The following is a 20,705-nucleotide window of genomic DNA, read 5'->3' as shown; positions in this document are numbered from 1 at the left end:
ACGACGACTAGACGACTTCCACATCTACGGCAATGAAAGGGGAAGGGAGAAAAGATAGAAACCTCCCATTTTTCTCTTGCAAATGTTAACGATCAAATCCACGCTGGCCAGGCCCTTTAAATGTAGCCCTCAAGGCACAATGAAGGACTTGGGTAGAGCAAGTAAAGGAATTCGCCTCTAATTTTAAGGGCATTTGTTCGCAGGACACCTTGCTGCTATATTCTCTTGCGAAGTGTATAAACACGGTAGCACCAAACAGCACACGGCGTGTTAGCAGGGCACAGTCAAGGTTCTTCCTATTCACGCGGAGTCATTTTGACTCTTGACACCCAAAGTGGTGTGAAGAATTCTTTTTCCACGAGGCGTTTATTTAAAATATGCTGCTTTGCATACTGACAGCATAGACCCGACTCCCCAGGTGACAAGCACCCTCATGCATGTCACCTTCCCTCTTGCTCGATGAACTTGAGATGACAAGGAAAAGGGGGGACCCCATGAGGTAGAAAAGCCCCGATGAGCTTGGGATGGGGGGAAGTCATGGAGCTTTTTAAACCCCACCCAAGCTGGTGGTGGAAGTCAGGAGGGGGAGCGGGTCTGTATTAGGAAGGACACAGTAACGCAGGTCTACACAACGCGGGACACCTGCCCTCAAATCAAACGGAGCCCATCAACCATGTCGTATCTTCAGCTTATCTAGGGATTGACAACCCAATTTCTGGCAGCAAAAATAAAAGGCATGTCGAGTTCCTGGTGGGCCATAACATGACCGGTGAGCCACGTTCGGCTTGGCTAGTTACAACGCGCAAGGATTATTAGGTAGCCTGCCGTGTGACGACCCACCAAATCTACACTCAGCTCAAACTGCCCTGACAGTCTTCGCTTGAGGCTCCAGCTTATTTAAAGGGCTGCGGGGAAAGGGGCGGATTGATTTTTTTAAAATGGTTTCTTTCGCGTTCTCAAACTATACTGAGCAGGCCTTGTTTATATGTGTATCCCTCCGCACCGAATCTTGCGAGTAAGCGTGCAAACGGCATTCATGGTGTCCTTCCGCGGCAGAAAGAGGTTTAGAAACTGCAAAGGCGAACGGGGATGGGTTGCTGTACCTCGCTCCGGCCTGTGGAGTTAAAACGCTAAGGTAAGAATCTCTTTGGCGGCGTATTCCTCCGCTCTCTCGCAAGGCGGTCTTCGTCCAGCCTGCCGTGTCCCTCCGCCGCTTTTGGAGCACACAAGCAGGAGGCGCTTCTTCTGGCTGTGCGAGGAAAACAGGGGGTCTGGAAGGAAGACAAAAGACTTCAGCGCGCAGCGAGGATTTGCCTCAGTGGGTCTGGCTCGGGGCGCCCGGTGTTTCTCGCGGAAGGAAGGACCGTGCCTGGGTTTGTTGTTGCTGCGCCGCAGGGTCGTCGTGAGGGGACTCGAGGACTTTTTCTCTCGGGGCCTGGCGGATGGATCTCTAGGTAGCTTTCCCAGATATCGTTCGCCTTCGTCGCCGCCATCTTGGATTTTAATCCGCCATTTTTCCCCTTGGAATTATTATTTTTATATATATAGATGATTATTTTTTTTCGCCTCTGGCCGAGATTCTGGACGGCGGCGGCGGAGGCTTTGTGGACCTGCGGGGCCGCGGCTGGCGAAGAGGACTGCAGTGCCCAGGGGCAGCTAGGAGGTGAGTGCTGGCGGAGGCGGAACGAGGGGAGGGGACGGAGGTGTGTGTGTGTGTTGGGGGGGGGGTCCTGGAACTGGCACGGCGGCGGCGAGGGCCCCACTCCTTCCGGGGAGGGGGCGGGATGGAAGCGAGGCCCCCTCAGGCTGGGCAGGGCCCGAGGTGGGGGGACGACCCGTTGGCGAAGTGGGGGGGGAACCTGCTTCTCGTGACGGATGAGACGAGGGTCTTCGGGGGGCAGAAATATGGGGAGGGGCTTCGTTTCTCTAAAGGGCATCAAATAAAGAGATGGCATCGTGCGCTTCGTTCCCCCTCCGGCGCTCACAGATGAGGACAATACGGTGGCGCTGGGAGGGCGGTAGGCGAAGGAGGCGATGGGGATGGCCGGGGCCGGCAGGAAGAGCCAGGCAGCCTTTCCTTGGAGATGGCGGAGAGGGTCGTGTCAGCACTTGGGGCACACTGGGTGGGACTGGGAAAGGCCACCAAGCGCACCTGGAGAAGCAGTCGGGCAACTGTCCAGCCTAGGACGAGGTGCTTCGAGAACCCCCACCCCTACCCCTTAGCGGGGAATCTGGCACCAGGTGCTGCTCATCGTACACCTGCCCGCAACGTCCGCATTTCTAATGAACTCGAGAGTGTCTTATACATGGAGGTTCCTAAGTGACTCCCCCATCCAGGCCTAGGCCTCTGCTTGGCTTCCCGAGATGGTATTGCGCACGGGGCGCCTTCGGACCGCTTTTATGGGTCTGGAAGGGGAAGGGGAGCCACTCCCGAAGATCGGACGGGCCACTTAGGCTATTTAGGTTTTAGAAGCACCCGCAGAAAGCGGCTCTGGGCCACCAGTGGCCGTGAGACCCGCAACACACCCATCTCCCGGTTGGCTGTGACAGCTGGCATCCCTCCTCCTGCTGCTGCGCTGCTTCGGCGTTTAAGGGGATGCGGATCTTCGGAGAGGTGGAGCTGGCACGGGATTTCTGTGATGGGTGGCGGAAAGGCAACTTGATCCTGGGTGTCTCGTTTTCGCAACGTTTGAGCTGGGCTTGGGGAGCGGTGCCCGACACGGAAAGCAGATGTGACTGGATCGGGCTGGGCTGCCTTGAGTGGAGGAGCATTGCTCCCGGCCTCTGAAGAAGGCGAGAGGCGACCTCTAGGGGGCACCGCAGTTTCAGCTAAGGGTCGGAAAGTAGAATAGACTTACCTCCTTGATCCAGCTGAGCTGCAAAAGAAGTTTGTTCTAATCCTGTCAGCTGTCAGGATTTACCCGCTAGTTTCGCTTTGCATGAGATTCGATCAAAGCTGTGTGCAGAAATGCTTATTAAACTAGGAAACTTGTTTTGGATTTTCCACCACAGACACCTGATCACTGAAGAATGAATATAAAAGGGTGTCTTTTAATTATTGACTGAATCGCTATTCCATGATTTTTGTTGATGGTTTTATTATTATTTTTTCATATGTAAAATGAACCCAGTTTCTTCTAAATACAATATGATCAGTAACCTCCTACAGGGGTATGGAACATGCAGCCCTCTAGATGTTCCTGGACTACAACTTCCATCATTTTCCTTGACCACTGACCATGCTAGCTGAGGCTAAGGAATTGGAGTCCAAGAACATTTCCAAGACCCCAGGTTCCCCAGCCCCGCTCACCTGAGACAGCACTTTTTTCTTTCCACCAAAATGCTTGTTTAAAAGAACTGTTGTTTTGAAACAGAAGGAAGTATCAGTAAGCAATTGATAGAGTTACTGGTGGGAAATTATGTTCTTGCCTTTTGGTTGAACAAGCAAATGCTGAGATCTAGGTGATGGGGAGTAGAGTGGTTTGATTGTTTTTATACTCTGTTCATTGATATCTTAGCATTCTCAGACGCTAATTGGGATCACAAGCAGACTTTCCTAATAAATCTCTTGCCCAACCACTGTTGCCCTGCAGTATAGAGCTGCATGAGACTGCTGGCTGTGTACAGCAGTCAGTTCATGCAAGGCAATGATGTTGTGCATTAGGCTGAATATTTGCAATGCACAGGGATTTCATGCTGATGTCAATACAGAAAGTGCCCCTGTAGGTTTGAAAACCACTTTGTTCTCAGAACTATTTCTTACAAACAGCTATTGAAGGCTGCAGGTGGGTCCCACATGGTAGAATTATTGCCTACACATAGAAAACTAGAATACTCAGAAGAGGTCAGGCTAGAATCCTCTCTGACCTCCTAGCTTCTGTGCCTAGGCAATTGAATAGAGCAATACTATCTAGGCTTCACATGAATCACATGAATCCCACCTACTGAAATGATGAAGCCTAGATAGATTTCAGACCATCTGCTCTTTGTGAGAGCTGTGTTGAAGGGAGGCAAAACAGATATGGTGATATCTTTCATTAGAACCCATTACAAGAACACACCCTTTTGAGCTGTGGAGAACTGGAAAAGTATTTTGTTGAAGCAGCTTACCATAAATTTGACAGAGTACTTCTATACTGTTTGCATTTGTTTAGGTCTCAGTATTGACTCCTTTCCCTTGCTTACCTTAGTCATTTAAGGTAACATAGCAGCACATTATATCCACCATTGTTGTGGACAAGTGTTCATGGTGTATCATAACAGAAGTTATATTTTGCATTTGTTTTTCATGCCAATTCATTGGAAATGTAGGAAGCACTTCTTTGTACACTTAAAGTAAAAACTTGTCTATGATGTATTCTTAAATGCTTTATTGCATATTAGTGAATTTAAGAAGCTTTTTCTTGAGTTGGATGAGTCTTGAACTGTGATTTGACTATGTAGATAACATTTCATGAGGTATTAGTTAAATAAAATTTAACAACAAAGTAGCAAAACCTAATTGGCAGAGCATTCCAAAACCCCAATCTTCTGTGCTGGAGAGGGTTTGGATGGGGCAAAGTTGCTCCTCTGCCCAGCCCTTCCCTGTTCTGTCAGTGGGGCAGCCCTGCTGGCAGCTGGCAAAGAGTGCCCAAATTTCCCAAATGGTGGGTATAAGCAACCACTGATAATACCCCTTTTAGCGGTAGCCAGAGGAAACACCTGAAATTGGGCATTTCAGAGACAGAAAGGGCAGGACTGGCACAGGACCTAGCCCTGCTAGCATCAAATGACAGTAGTGGAATTGCTCAGTCAAACTCCTTTGCTGTGCCAGTCTGGGAGATGGCAGCGCATAGGGACAGTTTTTCCCACACCTTCCACCCTGGTTAATGTGATCAACAGGATGCAGTGGTTTGTTGTGGTGCCACTTCACCTAGCCATGCTGTTGCCTGCTAGGGATTGGGACAGCCTTCTTAAACTCATTTTTGAATCTTTATAAGTCACTTTGTGTGCAGTTTTTTATTCTGTACTGTTTTAGAACTTATGTTGTAGTTGTATTTGGTGCCTGTCCAAAGTGAGCCTAATTACATAAAAACAGGAAAAAATACACCTGACTTTTGTCCTGTAGTTTGTTTGTTTGTTTGTTTTTGCCAAAAATGGACAGCCTCCAAACCACCTTTAGTGAATGACTGGATTAATAAACTTCATGAATTATCATTACTGTAATGTCTAAGGTCCTAGAATTAGATGATACTCAGTTTAGGGATTAAATAAAAAATCATTTACGGTAATTCATAATTTTTTTTTAATTCTAGCCACTAGGTGATATTTTGGTGTTTTAATTGTAAATTCTCCATATTATTTCATGATTCTAATATTTTTTATTCTGATCAAATAAATGTGTGAAACAGTGATTGTGATGTATTGGCAGAGCACTGCTCTGTTATACCTAAGGCAAGTTGGAGGCAAATCCAACTTACCTTCCGTGTAAGTGGTATACAGTGGTACCTTGGTTTAAGAACAGCTTAGCTTATGAGCAACTTGGATGAAGAACGCTGCAAAACCGGAAGTAGGTGATTTAGTTTGTGAACTTTGCCTTGGAAACGGAACATGTTCCGCTTCCTGATGAGCGTAAATTGAGTCCCCCGCTGGTATGGGGAAGCACGCCTTGGTTTAAGAACGCTTTGGTTTAAGAACGGACTTCCGGAACGGATTAAGTTTGTAAACCAAGGTACCACTGTACTGTTAAAAACTGGCTGTTAAACTAGTGTATAATAGTGTTATATTGCTGCCTTATAGTATACAAAAGGCTTATAGTATACAAATAACCCCATCATTATCTCTCTTTCACCAATTATATACCAAGTAAGTAGTTTTACTTATAGGAGGTGGTGGTGGTAACTGCTGCTTTAGCATTAACCCATGGGATTGTGCAAAAGTGCAGTATCTATTACTGATGGGATTCTCGCATAATTCCCTAGTTACAACCTTATGTTTAGTGCAGTCAGCTTTGTGCATCATGTCAGCTCTATAACTTTGCTGGCAAGTTGCAGGATTGATCTATTTGACGTGGAAAACACACTGTATTGGTTAATCACATTGGGCTGACCTGGGTGTGGGTCAAGAGGTGTTTTCTGCTTCATATAGGTCAGCTCTGTAATTTTCTGGAGTACGCAGGTACAGATCTTGTGACTCTTTATCTTCCTGAAGTTGAAGGTAGACTTCCACAGCAATTCAGTTTTAATTAAAAAGAATATTAGGACAGAATGGGTACTCAACTGAAAGTAATTGAGTATGGATAAACAGTGTCCGTGCTTGGATTATAGAGATCAGTGGAATACTTGTTCCTGTTTTAATGAGATGCTTGTTTCCATGTATACTCTCTTTGACCTATAGCCTGCTTCCCCTCCCCTCTTTTCCTTTCGTTTAGCTGAGACCTGAAATGAATGCTACATGTTGAACTTCCTGTCTTTGCCCCCTCCCTTTTATTCCTAGTACAGTTTGAATACATAGAGTCACTAGCAGAGTTTGAAAGTACCTGCAATACTGTGATGAACAGAAGTTGTAAATGTTTTTATTACAGTTCAGTACAGAATCCTATTCTAGACCACCTCTGGTGCTAGGACTGTCCACTCTGTGGTACTGAAACAATTTTATTTTATTTTTTGGTACAAAATGGTAGGATCATTTTTGTTTGTATTTATTGGATGGCTTAGGATACTTGGGCTGATGTATATGTTTTAGTTTAAACAATTTATTCTGCTTCTGATGAACCTTTAAAATAGGTGGTTTGTTATTAATAGCCTGTCCCCATCAATTTTTCAACTACGTACTGGTGTTTGGTACAATACATCAGAGTAAAAAAGTTACCAAATAATGTAAATACTGTGATAGTATTCAAATCACAGTTTTCCGAAGTGCAGTGTTTGCTCCCTGGGAGGGGCGCTCCAACCGCTACAGGTGCTTTCTGCTCTTATCTAGATTGTTAGAACCTTTGAGATAATCATAGAGAATAGCCTTGACAGACTTTATTCAAGAACTTTTAGCAGTTTTCTTTCATTTGGGATTAAATACATCAAATAATAATGAACCCCATGGAGGATAAGGAATGGTGGATTCAGTTCTGTGCATTTCCTTTATTACATATGAATACAGTGGTACCTTGGTTTACGAACTTAATCTGTTCTGGAAGTCCATTCTTAAACCAAAGCGTTCTTAAACCAAGGTGTGCTTTCCCATAGCAGCGGGGGACTCAATTTACAAATGGAACACACTCAACAGAAAGCGGAACATATTCTTCTTCCAAGGCAAATTTCACAAACCAAAACACCTACTTCTGTTCTTAATCCAAGTTGTTCATAAACTAAGCTGTTCTTAAACTCAAGATACCACTGTACTAATCCATTATCCCATAATATGTGGTACACAAACTGAGAAGTTATTTTAAACTTAAAAGAAATCATTTGTAAGCTACTATCTTCTCTCTTAAACACAAAGTTGATTAGCTGTTGGTGTGTAGACAATTAAAAATATTCATAACCTTCCATAGTGGAATTTTAATATCAATAAAGATATGGCCATTTTAACTGATACTTCTATGTTCACTCAAACCATTGGGATATGGTTGGCTCCAGTGAATAATAAAAATGATAAATTGCTATATTAGTAAGTAATACTAATTATAATCTGGATTTGTGCATTAGAACATGCAGCTGTTTGGAAGACCTCAAAGCTGGAATACCTACATGTTCTTTGACAGTCTGAAATCAGTATTGGAAGAATTCTGTAGGAAATTGGGGGCGGGGCGAGGAATGAAACAGGCCCGGTTACATTTTGTCAAAGTGAAGAAACCTAAGAGTTTTTAAGAAGCATGCATTCCAGGACTTTCATCCCGCCATCTGGATAGTTTGGTGCGTAAGCAGGTGATATCTAGATCTGTTAAAATGGAATGTGATTATTCCATTCATTGCCCATTCATTTTTTTAAAAATAAATCTTTCCAGCTAGCTAGCTAGTGATTGATTGATTGATTGATGTGACCCAAGCAGGTAATAAGTTTTAGATGAGGAAAGGACCAACCCCAAATTTGCAGATACTCTCCCATAGAGCAGTGGGCTCTCACCATCAATTTGACCTTTAAAAATAGTTGGGACTCAAAGCTCTAATAGTGCTAATAATTTCATGAGAAAAAAAGGTTTCCTGAAATCCCCCCCCCCAAAGAAAAACCCACAAGAGTCCAGTGCATGTACTCTGGAAAGTGGGGGGCAAGAGTATATTGTGCAGCTTTCTTGTGTCTTCCTGAATGAGCAACATCCACATTTCTAGACAATAATTCTGCATAAAACTGAAACATTTCTTCTCATTCTAGGACAAGCATCCAATGCTAGGCAGTTGCTCTAGAAACTGCCGTTAAGACTGCGGCCAATCCATCATTCAGACAGCTTCAACACCCCCAACCATCAAGATGACGGACGTTTTTCATGTCTGTTAAAAATCACTTTAAACATGTTTTAATATTTAATAAACTTCCCATTCTTCTATGGGGCTGTTGGTGGTCTTCCATTAAAGGGACTCATTGAGACCACATCCACAGTTTCAGCAATGTTGCTGCGTTAAATGCTTTGGACCACTGACAACCTTTGATGGGCAGGCTTGCATGCCCATCCAGAAGCATCTTGTCCAGACTGAAGGCAGTTATGTGGATATGCTAAAGAACAGTTAACCTGAGCATTTACTTGATGCCCTTCCCCAGAACAATCAACCATTATTCAACCACTGATCTAGATACAGATACCTCTGCTCCACAGTGCCTTTACAGCTGCTTTGTCAGTAGAACGTTGATGCTGACTGCTGCTGAGTACTTCCAGAACAGCAATTGGTTACTTTGGTGGCCTGTCAAATTCTGCAACACTTGCTTCCTGAACTCTGTACTTGCATCCAATCCCCTCTGCTGACATCGCAGTATACTGCTCCTGTATCCTGCTTCATACTCCTTTATGTTCCTGTCTGCTTTCTAAATGAATTCAGTGGCTGCTGACTTCAGCTCATCTCCAACTTTGCCTTCACTTTTTGTTTTGGAGTGGATCTCTTGGTAGCTGGTCCACAATGGATTAGACCAGACTATTGGTTGTTTCTTTTCCTTCTGTTCAGGCAATGGAATAAGGCTCCCTACAACTCAGCTGGTGAAAGGCAGCAAATCAAGATTTAGCCTGGAGTCACTCTTGAAAGGGACTGCCTTTGCTTGTTACTTTCAGAGTGCCTCACCAAACCTACAAAAAGGATAAGTGTTTGAGTACTAAGAGTGCTGCTGTGTGCGTTTCAGACTGTTTTCTCTTTTAACAAAAATGCAATTAGTGGGAAATGCTGTTACATTTCTGCAGATATGTACTTGCAATGAATCATATTTTTCAAGTCAGTTTCTTGTCATGATTTCTCATACTGAACCAGTGCTGCAAAAAGTTATTCCAGAAGATATAATACAGGTGACTCTGAACTTAGGCTGGGGTTACATTCCAGGGATAGCCAAAATTGCATATAGTCAAAATGTATTGGGTTCGATGACGGATGGGATTGCCAAAGTATTTTTTCCTGGACGCTTGCCCCCTTTCCTCCTTTTTTATTTATTTCAATTTTTTTGCTAAGCACACGAAGCTAAATGCACACAGTTTAAATGTTCATAAATTGCGAGTTACTTTTAATCCTCAGAGTAGAAAAATGAAAGAGTTAAGGCCTAACACTTACTCTCATCAACGTATGGAATATAGGTGAGCATTGGGAACTGGAAAATATTGAGTTGCTTGCTCTCTGTATTATTGTCAGTTGTGAAACCAGTGGCCAGTTTAATGTCTAACAGTAGTTAATAGCTTGTAATTTGAAAGAGATGAATGCAATTATGTGTATTGAATTGCCATGATTAAAGCTTTTGCTTTCATGTTATTTAAAACAGGCTTTTGCCTGGTAGCGTTTACATGGTAAGGAATTTCATGCAGGGAAATGCATGGATTTCCATGTAGGTGAATGAGCAGGTTGATAGTGGAGAGACAGATCACTCTGTTGTCTCCTCCACCAGCCTTCTGAATACTGTGGTGGCTGTGGAGGAAGGCATGCATCACATCTTGCATGGAAATGCAGTGAATTGGTAGAGAAAAAGACATAGGAATCTGTTCTTCCTCTATCTGCTATACATGTTAGTTATGGAGAAAGGAAAACCCCTTCTTCCATAAAGGACTGCTAACGTTTCTGCACTTAATTTACAAGACTGGATTTTAAAAGTTGAGACTGATTCTGGTAGTAAAAGGTACTTTGTATGTTCCAAACACTTAGTCTAAGCTTTGTGGTTGACCCTTCCTTGAGTTAGTGCAGCAAATCCCAGATCAGTCAGTAATGTAATTGGAAAATGAATTACAGACAATGGCTGATTAACACACATCCAAATGTTGCACAATTGCATGTGTGCGCCAAACCGGGAAGTGACCTGAAAACATCACTAAAAGGGTGGAACAGGGGAGAAAGGGGCAGGGTGTGCTTACATGCACTCCGAGGCCAGGAATGGAACCCCTGCATGAAATGGTCATCAACTGTAATATACAGTTGTACCTTGGTTCTCAATTCAATCGGAAGCCGCAGAAGCTGCATCAGATGTTCAGCTTCCCAAAAATGTTCACAAATTGGAACACTCCTGGGTTTGTGGCGTTTGGAAGCCTAAACCTTCGAGTTGCAAGGTGTTTGAGAACCAAGGTACGACTGTAGATCTCTGGAAACTTAAATGTATTGTAGTGGTAGTTGAAAAATGACTAGTTTGAGCTGAATTTACAAGTATGTATACACTGTACAATAGGGATCAAATAGCTCATGTTTTCTTTTAAGCCAATAGGGATTTAGGGTTCCTGTAAAAATGAGTTCATTCACAGACAGTATTTGTTCAGTATATTTTTTCAGAACTGTATTTTATATGTTCTGCTGCTTTTTGTTTTAATGTTGTACACTGCTGTGGTATTATTAAGTGTTTAGCAGTCTCTACATGCTCCAAATACCTAATATTCTGTGCATTGCCCACAGTATGTCAGTTATAGGCAATCTGACATATGCAGTAAATAAATAAATACATCTTTCAGCAGAGTTTTTAACTATTGTGTGTTCTGTTTCTACTAGGAAGCTGAACTACAATTAACATCTTAAAGCCTTTGGAAGAAGGACTAAATGCAACGGGGACAAATTGCCTGTGGGAATGAAGTGGCTGGGAGAATCCAAGAACATGGTGGTGAATGGCCGGAGAAATGGAAGCAGATTATCTAATGATCACCATCAGAACCAGTCCAAATTGCAGCACCCTGGAAAGGAAAATCCAAAGACTGGCAAAAATGGCGTTGAGAGACGGTCAAGCAGATGTATGTATATGCTAATGTGATAGCAGTGATCTCTAGTTAATTATTTGTAATATCTGGTTTCCTTATGGAATATTGTGGTATGCATTTTTAATGTAATAAATGTATTTGTTGAGTTTATTGTTTTCTCTGTACATATTTACATTGTTTCTGGTTAACAAATTGCTTTATTTCATGACAGATTAATGTGGTTGAATAATTCTTTCTTATTTCTGAAATAAATCTAAGTCCCAATAAATGCTTAAATGTGAATATTCTTCTATATTAAATGTGAATTATCAGAAAAATTGTGCATACCTCAATTTTTCCACATTATGTTGTGTCCCAGAAAAACAAGAGATTATGCTGCAGTCTACAGCTATGAAATCAGTGGGAGATTTGTTATTTACTTCACACGGATATGGATTGTGGTCTTGGCGTTCATGGAAATAGTTGCAAGGACTTTGTGCTTATTCAGTTTAATTTCTATTTACTTATGTCTTAGATATTAATAAAAATCTGATGATCCTACTCTATCATATGTAAGGAAAAGGTTGACCATTGTGCCCCAAGACACAATGTACTACTAAAAGGTTTTTGGTATTGCATAGCCATATGCAACTAATGACAGAAAAATGTTTGCCACCTTCAGGCATGAGTATATAGTGTTGAAAGATAATCTTTATCTTGGCAGAAAGATCCTTTGTAATTCATTTTTATTATGCAGGTGTTTGTATTTCATGTGCCACTACAAATCTAAGTTGGCACAAAATTTGGCTGCCTGAAATTATTAGCTCTAACTTTTTTAAAAAAGCAGTGGTACAAATATTTATTCATAGGGTGGTCATCTGTGCTTCCCTGCTCCCATCTGCCTACAGCATGGGCTGCTTTTCTTTTTGCACTTTTAGAACCTAGGAATTAAGAGCCTTAAAAAGGGAATAGGGATCCTTCCTCAATATCTGCCTCCATGCTGGACAGCAAGTGGCATGCTCTGTCTCATGTTTCAGGCCTAATCTGAAGCTGGAAGGGACTCTGCTAATAAATTTTGACAACATGGTCACATTTTAAGCAAGACAAAGCTCATGCACATGATCTACTTGCATGATTTTCACTTTCACAGAACAGTATTCATAATCTCATAAGAGATCACAGCTCCCTTATTGTGCTGATCATTGACCAAATGCATAAACAGTTTTTTCATTTTTTTCTGCAAGTTAACTATTGTCATACAATTGGAAACATCTCCGCTGTGTTAAGTAGGGTTATACTACTGAGGCTACCAACTGTGCTTCCATTATATTTTAATTTTAAGCAGGTATTATTTAATGTTAGAAGGGAAGTGAGATAGCTATGTGGCGCTTTATCATTAAAATAGTGAAAGATTTGCCCAAAAGCAATTTTTGCATGTCACAGTCAACCAAGCATGTGCCAAGTATAAGGCCATTGTGTCTTCAAAATATTTGAACAGTCTTTATCTACTCAATATTCACTAACCAACAGAAAAACATTGTTAGCTCTCTGGCTGGCAGGTTATATAGTTTCCATGACTCATTTCACCAGCTCCAAATGTGTGTCCCTGATGTCTTCTTCTTCCTTCCTTCCCTGTTTTTGCCATAATAGATCAAAACTTTTGAAAACCCAAATATTGACTTTGGATACCAATTAAATGCATGCATGGCAATTTCTATAATTTATTTTGCATATGCAAAAGGGAATCCATAATATTCCCACCCTGAACTTTCCAGGATTAAATAAACGTGCACTTCAGTTGGAAATGTGCAAAGCAAGACCAATATAAAATGAAATACAATATACCTCTTGCAAAAAGTATTGTGGGGGCATTTAGGATGACATGTAGGCCATAGCTGCCAAGTTATCCCTTTTTTTAAGGGATTTTCCCTTATGCTGAATAGGCTTCCTCGCAAGAAAAGGGAAAACTTGGCAGCTATGCATGTAGGCTTCATCTAAAAGGTACAACTGGTCAAATGCAAATAAGATAGAAGGCTAGCTCTTTCTGGAATAGCATCACTGCTGCCACCCTGCCAATCTTGATTAGAATATATTTGTTTAGTTACATATTTAATAGTACTAATGACACCAAACAACTTTAGTGTCATTTGGTGGCTCTTGATCATTAATTCAGCATCACTGAATGTTCAAATGTCACCCAATAGTTTCACTTGGTATAAATTGGTATAAACTGATGTTTAGGGGCCTCGTTTGTTACATTTAAAACTCTAAATTCCCCAAGGTTAGAGTGATGTATAAATAAATAAAAAACAGACTATAAATAAAAAAACAGGATGTGATTGGAGTCATACAGCAGAGACCCATTCTCCCACCTTACGCTGCGTCCACTTTGAACTTCCATAGAGTATTAGGACAAATCGCATTGGTCTCAAAGCTGTTCCTCATGTTGTTGTCCTTCATGCGATTGCCTCTTAAATGGGTAAGGTCCAGAAGAGTCAGTAGTCTATTTTGGCTAATACTAATATTTCTTTTGATTTATGCAGGTAGTGGTGGTTCGGGATTTGAGGGCCAAAGTCGCTACGTGCCTTCCTCTGGAATGTCTGCCAAGGAGCTGTGTGAGAACGATGACCTAGCAACTAGTTTGGTTCTTGATCCATATTTAGGTTTTCAAACACATAAAATGAACACTAGGTAACTTGCTTTGCTTTATCTATCTAGAAAACATAAAGCCTTGTGTGTATCAATAGTAAAGAAAAAATGTAGATATGAGCTCTCAAATTCTGCTTGCTTTTTTTTTAAAAAAAAACAACCTTTAAAATAAAACAATGTGTTGGGAATTGTGCTTCAAATATTCCCTTGGGACCAGAATGTCAAGTAGACTCATTCATTCATAATTCATTTAATCTCCATTGTCTGCACCAGGTGAGGCCTCAGGCTAAATCCTATAACCAAAGCTACAGTAATTCAACTACCAAAATCTTGAATTACCCAGACCATTATATAAGTGTTCCCACATCTTACTATTCATGTGCTGATTAGATTTCTCACTCATTAACAACATGGGCAGCCATTACGATCAATCATCATTTAATGATTGATTGCTGCCTTTTATCACTCAGATTAGCTTTCATTAGGTGATTTGCTTGAGGTAATATGATTTGCGGATTGAACATGTGAGTTCTATATTTATTGTTGTGTTTTGTAGTAGGAAACTTTTCTTGTTATTTTTCACATTCTTCTTGTTTTTCTATATACGATTGAGCCCACAATATAATTTTTAGTTAGGTGGGTTCCATTTCTGTTTATTATCCTGGCACCAAGCTCAGTCTTCAGCATAATAAATAACACTTTTAATAGCCAATCTCTAAAGCATCTTGCTGAACTTAACGTTTCATACTGGCTCAGAAGTGTGCACAGCTTAGAAGCTACCAACTCCTCAGAACAGATTTGTCTAGGTTGGGGGTGGGGGATTCAGTCCCACTGTGCAGGCAGAAGTCCTTCTGGTTACAGAGCAACTTTGTTGGATGTAACCCTGTGTAATTGTAAACCTAAGAAAACTTAGGTTACTGCTTGTGGCTTGTTTCGAAAAATCTTATATGAGCCCAGGTTTGGATGGCACGATAAACCAGACTTTGGGTGACTTTATCTGTCATGTGGCAGGAGTGAGGTAGCACTCCAGGAACTTTTGGGTAGGATGTGCCTGTAAGATGCATTTTCACATTAAACCACAGTTCATTTTAAACAATAGCTTAATGTGGCATACAGAGCAGGCCACTGTAGAGTTCTGAATCCCCTCCTGTGGAGATTTGTTTCTGTATAGCTGTCTTTACGCTGGTTTTATTAGATGAGATCTTTGTGCTTAGACATTAAATTGAGTTTGAATAATCTGTCTGATTGTGGCAGCTTCAGGTATTAGGAGAACTTATTTCTGGTTGAAACTCATAGAATCCTAGGAGGCTATTTTTCATAAGCTCTTGAGAAGAAATTGCTTTAAATATTTCAATTCTGGATCTTCCTGCATCTTGACTTTGTGGGGAAAATGTTCTAATTCATAAAACGGTTGCTCTTTAACATACCTTTAAATCTACTTAAAGATAATGCTCTACAAAAAAATGTTATGCAAAATATGGTCCAAAGTGATGTCTTTTGAACATAGAGCCCACACCTGCTTGATCAAATCCTGGTTTAATAAGCCAGGATATACATGAGCTGCTTGCACCTGCAAACAACCTGTTTGCTCCTACCTCACCCTTCACACGAATGAGGAAACAAACCAGGACACTGTTGTTAACCCTAGTTTCTTGTTACATGGGAACTTTGGTTTTTTATTTTTATTTTTATTATTATTTTATTTTATTTTATTTATACCCCACCCATCTGGCTGGGTTTCCCCCACCACTCTGGCGGCTTCCAACAAATACCAAAATACATTAAAATATCACAGATTAAAAACTTCCCTAAACAGGGCTGCCTTTAGGTGTTTTCTAAATGTCAGGTAGTTGTTTATCTCCTTGACCTTGGAAGGGCATTCCACAGGGCTTCCAGATGCTTAAGTATTTCTGTGTTCTGCCCAAAAGCTCATTCTTGCTTTCTGATTATGCTTCCAGTCAATGCTGTTTGAGCTAGTGTGAACCAGCCATGACTCTTTAAATAATGTGCCCCTTTTCTATATTCAGTTTGAGAATAAGTGTTGACTACAAGTGATCTTGACGGTTTTACCAGAATACCTTGCTGGGGGAAATGCTATTCTATTTTAATAATAATAATAATAATAATAATTTATTATTTATACCCCGCCCATCTGGCCGGGTTCCCCCAGCCACTCTGGGCGGCTTCCAAAAAAAAAACAGAAATTCTAAAATACAGAAATCCATCAAGCATTAAAAGCTTCCCTAAACAGGGCTGCCTTGAGATGCCTTCTAAAGGTCTGGTAATTGTTCTCTTTGACCTCTAGTGGGAGGGCATTCCACAGGGTGGGTGCCACTACCGAGAAGGCCCTCTGCCTGGTTCCCTGTAACTTGGCTTCTCGTAATGAGGGAACCGCCAGAAGGCCCTCGGAGCTGGACCTCAGTGTCCGGGCAGAACGATGGGGGTGGAGACGCTCCTTCAGGTATACCGGACCGAGGCCGTTTAGGGCTTTAAAGGTCAACACCAACACTTTGAATTGTGCTCGGAAACGTACTGGGAGCCAATGTAGGTCTTTTAGGACCGGTGTTATGTGATCTCGGCGGCCGCTCCCAGTCACCAGTCTAGCTGCCGCATTCTGGATTAGTTGTAGTTTCCGGGTCACCTTCAAAGGTAGCCCCACGTAGAGCGCATTGCAGTAGTCCAAGCGAGAGATAACTAGAGCATGCACCACTCTGGAGAGACAGTCAGTGGGCAGGTAGGGACTCAGCCTGCGTACCAGATGGAGCTGATAAACAGCTGCCCTGGACACGGAGTTGACCTGTGCCTCCATGGACAGCTGTGAGTCTAAAATGACTCCCAGGCTGCGCACCTGGTCTTTCAGGGGCACAGTTACCCCATTCAGGACCAGGGAGTCCTCCACACCCGCCCGCCTCCTGTCCCCCACAAACAGTACTTCTGTCTTGTCAGGATTCAATCTCAATCTGTTAGCCGCCATCCATCCTCCAACCGCCTCCAAGCACTCACACAGGACCTTCACCGCCTTCACTGGTTCTGATTTAAAAGAGAGGTAGAGCTGGGTATCATCAGCATACTGATGGACACCCAGCCCAAACCCCCTGATGATCTCTCCCAGTGGCTGCATATAGATGTTAAAAAGCATGGGGGAGAGGACAGAACCCTGAGGCACCCCACAAGTGAGCGCCCAGGGGTCTGAACACTCATCCCCCACCACCACTTTCTGAACACGGCCCAGGAGGAAGGAGCGGAACCACTGCATGACAGTGCCCCCAGCTCCCAAGCCCTCTAGACGGTCCAGAAGGATGTTATGGTCGATGGTGTCAAAAGCCGCTGAGAGATCCAGCAGAACAAGGAAACAGCTCTTACCTTTGTCCCTAGCCCGCCGGAGATCATCGACCAGTGCGACCAAGGCAGTTTCAGTCCCATGATGAGGCCTGAATCCTGACTGGAAGGGATCCAAATGGTCCGCTTCTTCCAGGCGTGCCTGGAGTTGTTCCGCAACCACTCGCTCAATCACCTTGCCCAAGAATGGAAGATTTGAGACTTCAATACCTCAAGAACTCTGCATATGAAGGCTAGAGCCCCAATAATTTTCTTTCCTCTATTTGTTCAGTGTGGAGACCAATATTTTTGCTTGTGGGAATCTTTGATTGTCAGAGCTCTTCCTTTGTTTTTGTTTCCCATATTAGAAGTCACTATGCTTGCAATAGTTTGTGTAGAGAGCTGCATAAAATGCTCTGTTGGGAGCCACCCAGAGTGGCTGGGGAAACCCAGCCAGATGGGCAGGGTATAAATAATAATTTTTTATTTTTATTATTATTTATTATTCTCTGGTAACCAGAGAGTTGGACTACTGTAATGTACTACCGTATACATTCCATTGAAGACAGTTCAGAAACTTTTAATTAGTTCAAAATGCTGCTGCCTAACTGCTAACTGGGGCTGAGCTGTGACACTATTGTTTCTTACCAGCACTGAAGCAGTTTCACTGGCTCCCAGTCAATTTTCAACTTCTATTCACAGAGCTGGGCCTTCTGCGCCATTGCACCTGACTGACTAAGTCAGGCATCCCCAAACTGCGGCCCTCCAGATGTTTTGGCCTACAACTCCCATGATCCCTAGCTAACAGGACCAGTGGTTGGGGAAGATGGGAATTGTAGTCCAAAACCTCTGGAGGGCCGAAGTTTGGGGATGTCTGGACTAAGTCATCATCTGTGGTGAAATGGATGGAACCCAGGGAGAGGGTTTTTGTTGTCATTGTTGCAAGCCGATCTTTGAAAGGAATTCCCTGGGTGGGATTCCCTGCCACCTGTGTTAATTTCTTAATACCAAGTAAAGATCTTTGGAGTACTCCTGGATCCAAATTGGTGACTTGTGGCCTAGGTGACCTCAGTGACTAGGAGTGCCTATTTCCAGCTTAGGCTGGTTCACAGCTACCAGTCCCTTTTGGACAGATATGACTAGAATAGGGACAGCTATCTAGAAGCAGCACTAGCAAGAAGTAAATACTCTTGGGTGTATGGTTCAAAATGCCAATTAATAGTGGAGTCCTGTACTTTTTATTATTATCAAGTTACAAGCATGGGTGAATGTCTTATAGACACCCTCCATAGAATTCCAAGTGGCTGAAAAGCATATTGCTATTTGTCCATGGTGAATAATTTTTTTTAGTTCAAGATTGGGTTCTTTTGCATACTCTCATATGAGCACTTAATCCATGATATTTTCCAGTAAGAAACACTCGTTTGCAAACGGGTTTGTAAGAGATATTTAAGAACATGTTAAGAGTTATAAAAATGAGAGAATTATTAAATGCAAATTGTCCTATATACAAACACTTAATTGAAAGCAGACATTGATAAAATATCTTTAAAATGTTTAGAACACAGTTTCACTTCCTCTATTTTGACTTGTCGTCCCCCCCAAAAAAATTGATACTAACATTTATTGTCACCAGACTAGAAATTATTTAAGGTTTCATACCCACATCTAAAATCACTCTGTGTATTGGGATATGTGCTTCTAAAAGCAAGCATTTGTTCTCAATACATAGTAGTTATATTTGATTTTTGGCTAGGATTGATGTAAGTATTCTGTACACTTTGAAAAATTTGAACTTACATTTTTTCTATGGCCTATGACAAAAGCAAAATTAAGAAGGAAAGGACATGGGGGGGACTTCAAGAGTAAAATGAAAATGCTTTTGTTTAGCAGTTGTGCAGTGCAATCCTATGCATGTTTACTTGGAAATCACATTGAGCTCCATGGACTTGCTCTGTAGAAAGTGTTCAGGATTGCAGCCTTAATGCTTCTGACAGAAATGTTGGGTCAGGTGGCTTCTTGACCCCAGTAGCTCACACAGGGAAACTAAATATAAATAAATATAAAACTGCAAAATACTCATAGATTTACACTCTTATTTTTTGAACCCAGGTAAGTCCTGTATTCTAATCGTTGCAATTTTAGAAATTTGTATTTCTGATGACAATGACTGCCTGTTACCACCTGAAATCTTAAGGTTCCAGTTTGTAATCATTTATTGTAGCCAAACTCCTCTTAACCTTCTGTTTTAGCTTTCTTCAACCTGATGCCCTCCAGACATTTTGGAGGACAACAACTGTTATACCTGACAACATGGCCAATGGTTGCTGCTGTTAAATATTTGAAAGTCTCTTTCAAACTTCCCCAGCACTGATCTCCTAAGCAGGCCAGGTTCTTTAATTGTAATGATAAAATCCCCATTCCTATAGCTGCTCTTGTGATTCATCTTTACATCTGAAAATCAACAGCAACACAGGATGATATTTTTAAATAACATTCCAGCTTTCCAGATGTGGCTTCTCCAGTATCTTACGCAAGCATGCTGGTGTTTCCCTAGGCTTACACAGATTTGCACAGATTTCAGCAGTACATTCCTTTTTCTCTCTCAAAGTAATTCCTGAGACTGTTGAATAAAGTAGTCCTTGAGGAACTCATCCAGTTTATTCTTTGCTTGTGTTAGCATAACTCTCTGATTTTCACTAGAAGAAATAACTTTTCTAAGGAATGAGGGCAAGAGTTTTGGGGATCTTCCTGTGGCAGACTACATACCTTATCAATGTGGCCATTGTTTTGAATTTGTGCCTAGAATACCAAATCAGTTGCACGAGATTTTTGAATTCCACTGCTGGTGTCAAGAGGGAGACAGAGTGCCTGCTTGCTTGTAACCATTTTTGGCTATTTGTCTGCAATGCTATGTCTGCATTCTAAGATTATACTTGAGGTGGTCATAGATTGTGGGGATGATGCTATACAAATTTACAACAGTCTGTACACAGATCGGGGCCATGCCCAGTTTACAGCTTTGCTTGTTTGGAAATGTAATTTCTTAAACAATGTTACATGGAATGAAGCACCACTCAATACTTAGAGCTGTGTTGTGTGTTAAGCATCCTTAAGGATGGGTGCCAATGGCTCTAATTTTGAGGGTCAAGTGTGTTGTTTCAGGCTGCTAATCCCTGTAACCCAGATGTGTGGGAGGTGTCAGTCTACACTGCTCTGCTCCAAGACAACATGACTGACAAGAATTGGCACTTGTTTTATTTATTTATTTATTTATTTATTTATTTATTTATTTATTTATTTTGGTATTTCTGTGCCGCCCCATAACCGAAGTTCTCTATGTTACATCTGCACAGCTGGCTTCCTACATGAGTGCAGGTGCCTCAGAGGAAAAGACTCTTGTCATTCCCATTAATGGGACACTTCC

At 42.0% G+C, this 20,705-nt stretch overlaps 1 protein-coding gene across 2 annotated transcripts in view; it reads left to right on the top strand.

The window, feature by feature from the left end:
* Positions 1-1,054: 1,054 nt before the first annotated feature.
* The window catches only part of KMT5B (lysine methyltransferase 5B), a 32,151-nt gene continuing 12,500 nt past the window's right edge, over positions 1,055-20,705 (top strand). Inside the window, exons 1-3 of one of the 2 annotated variants that reach the window (XM_060276604.1) lie at positions 1,055-1,663; positions 11,130-11,369; positions 13,859-14,002. In XM_060276604.1, the coding sequence (XP_060132587.1) occupies positions 11,206-11,369; positions 13,859-14,002 (308 nt within the window). In that variant the 5' untranslated portion in view covers positions 1,055-1,663; positions 11,130-11,205. Of the gene's footprint in view, positions 1,664-11,129; positions 11,370-13,854; positions 14,003-20,705 lie in introns of both variants that reach the window. The other variant, XM_035122559.2, reaches the window with a different exon arrangement.

Source organism: Zootoca vivipara, chromosome 1 (genome assembly GCF_963506605.1).
Source record: "Zootoca vivipara chromosome 1, rZooViv1.1, whole genome shotgun sequence".
Taxonomy (NCBI): domain Eukaryota; kingdom Metazoa; phylum Chordata; class Lepidosauria; order Squamata; family Lacertidae; genus Zootoca; species Zootoca vivipara.
The sequence above is the reverse complement of the archived record's forward strand: the minus strand, read 5'-3'. Positions and strand labels throughout refer to the sequence as shown.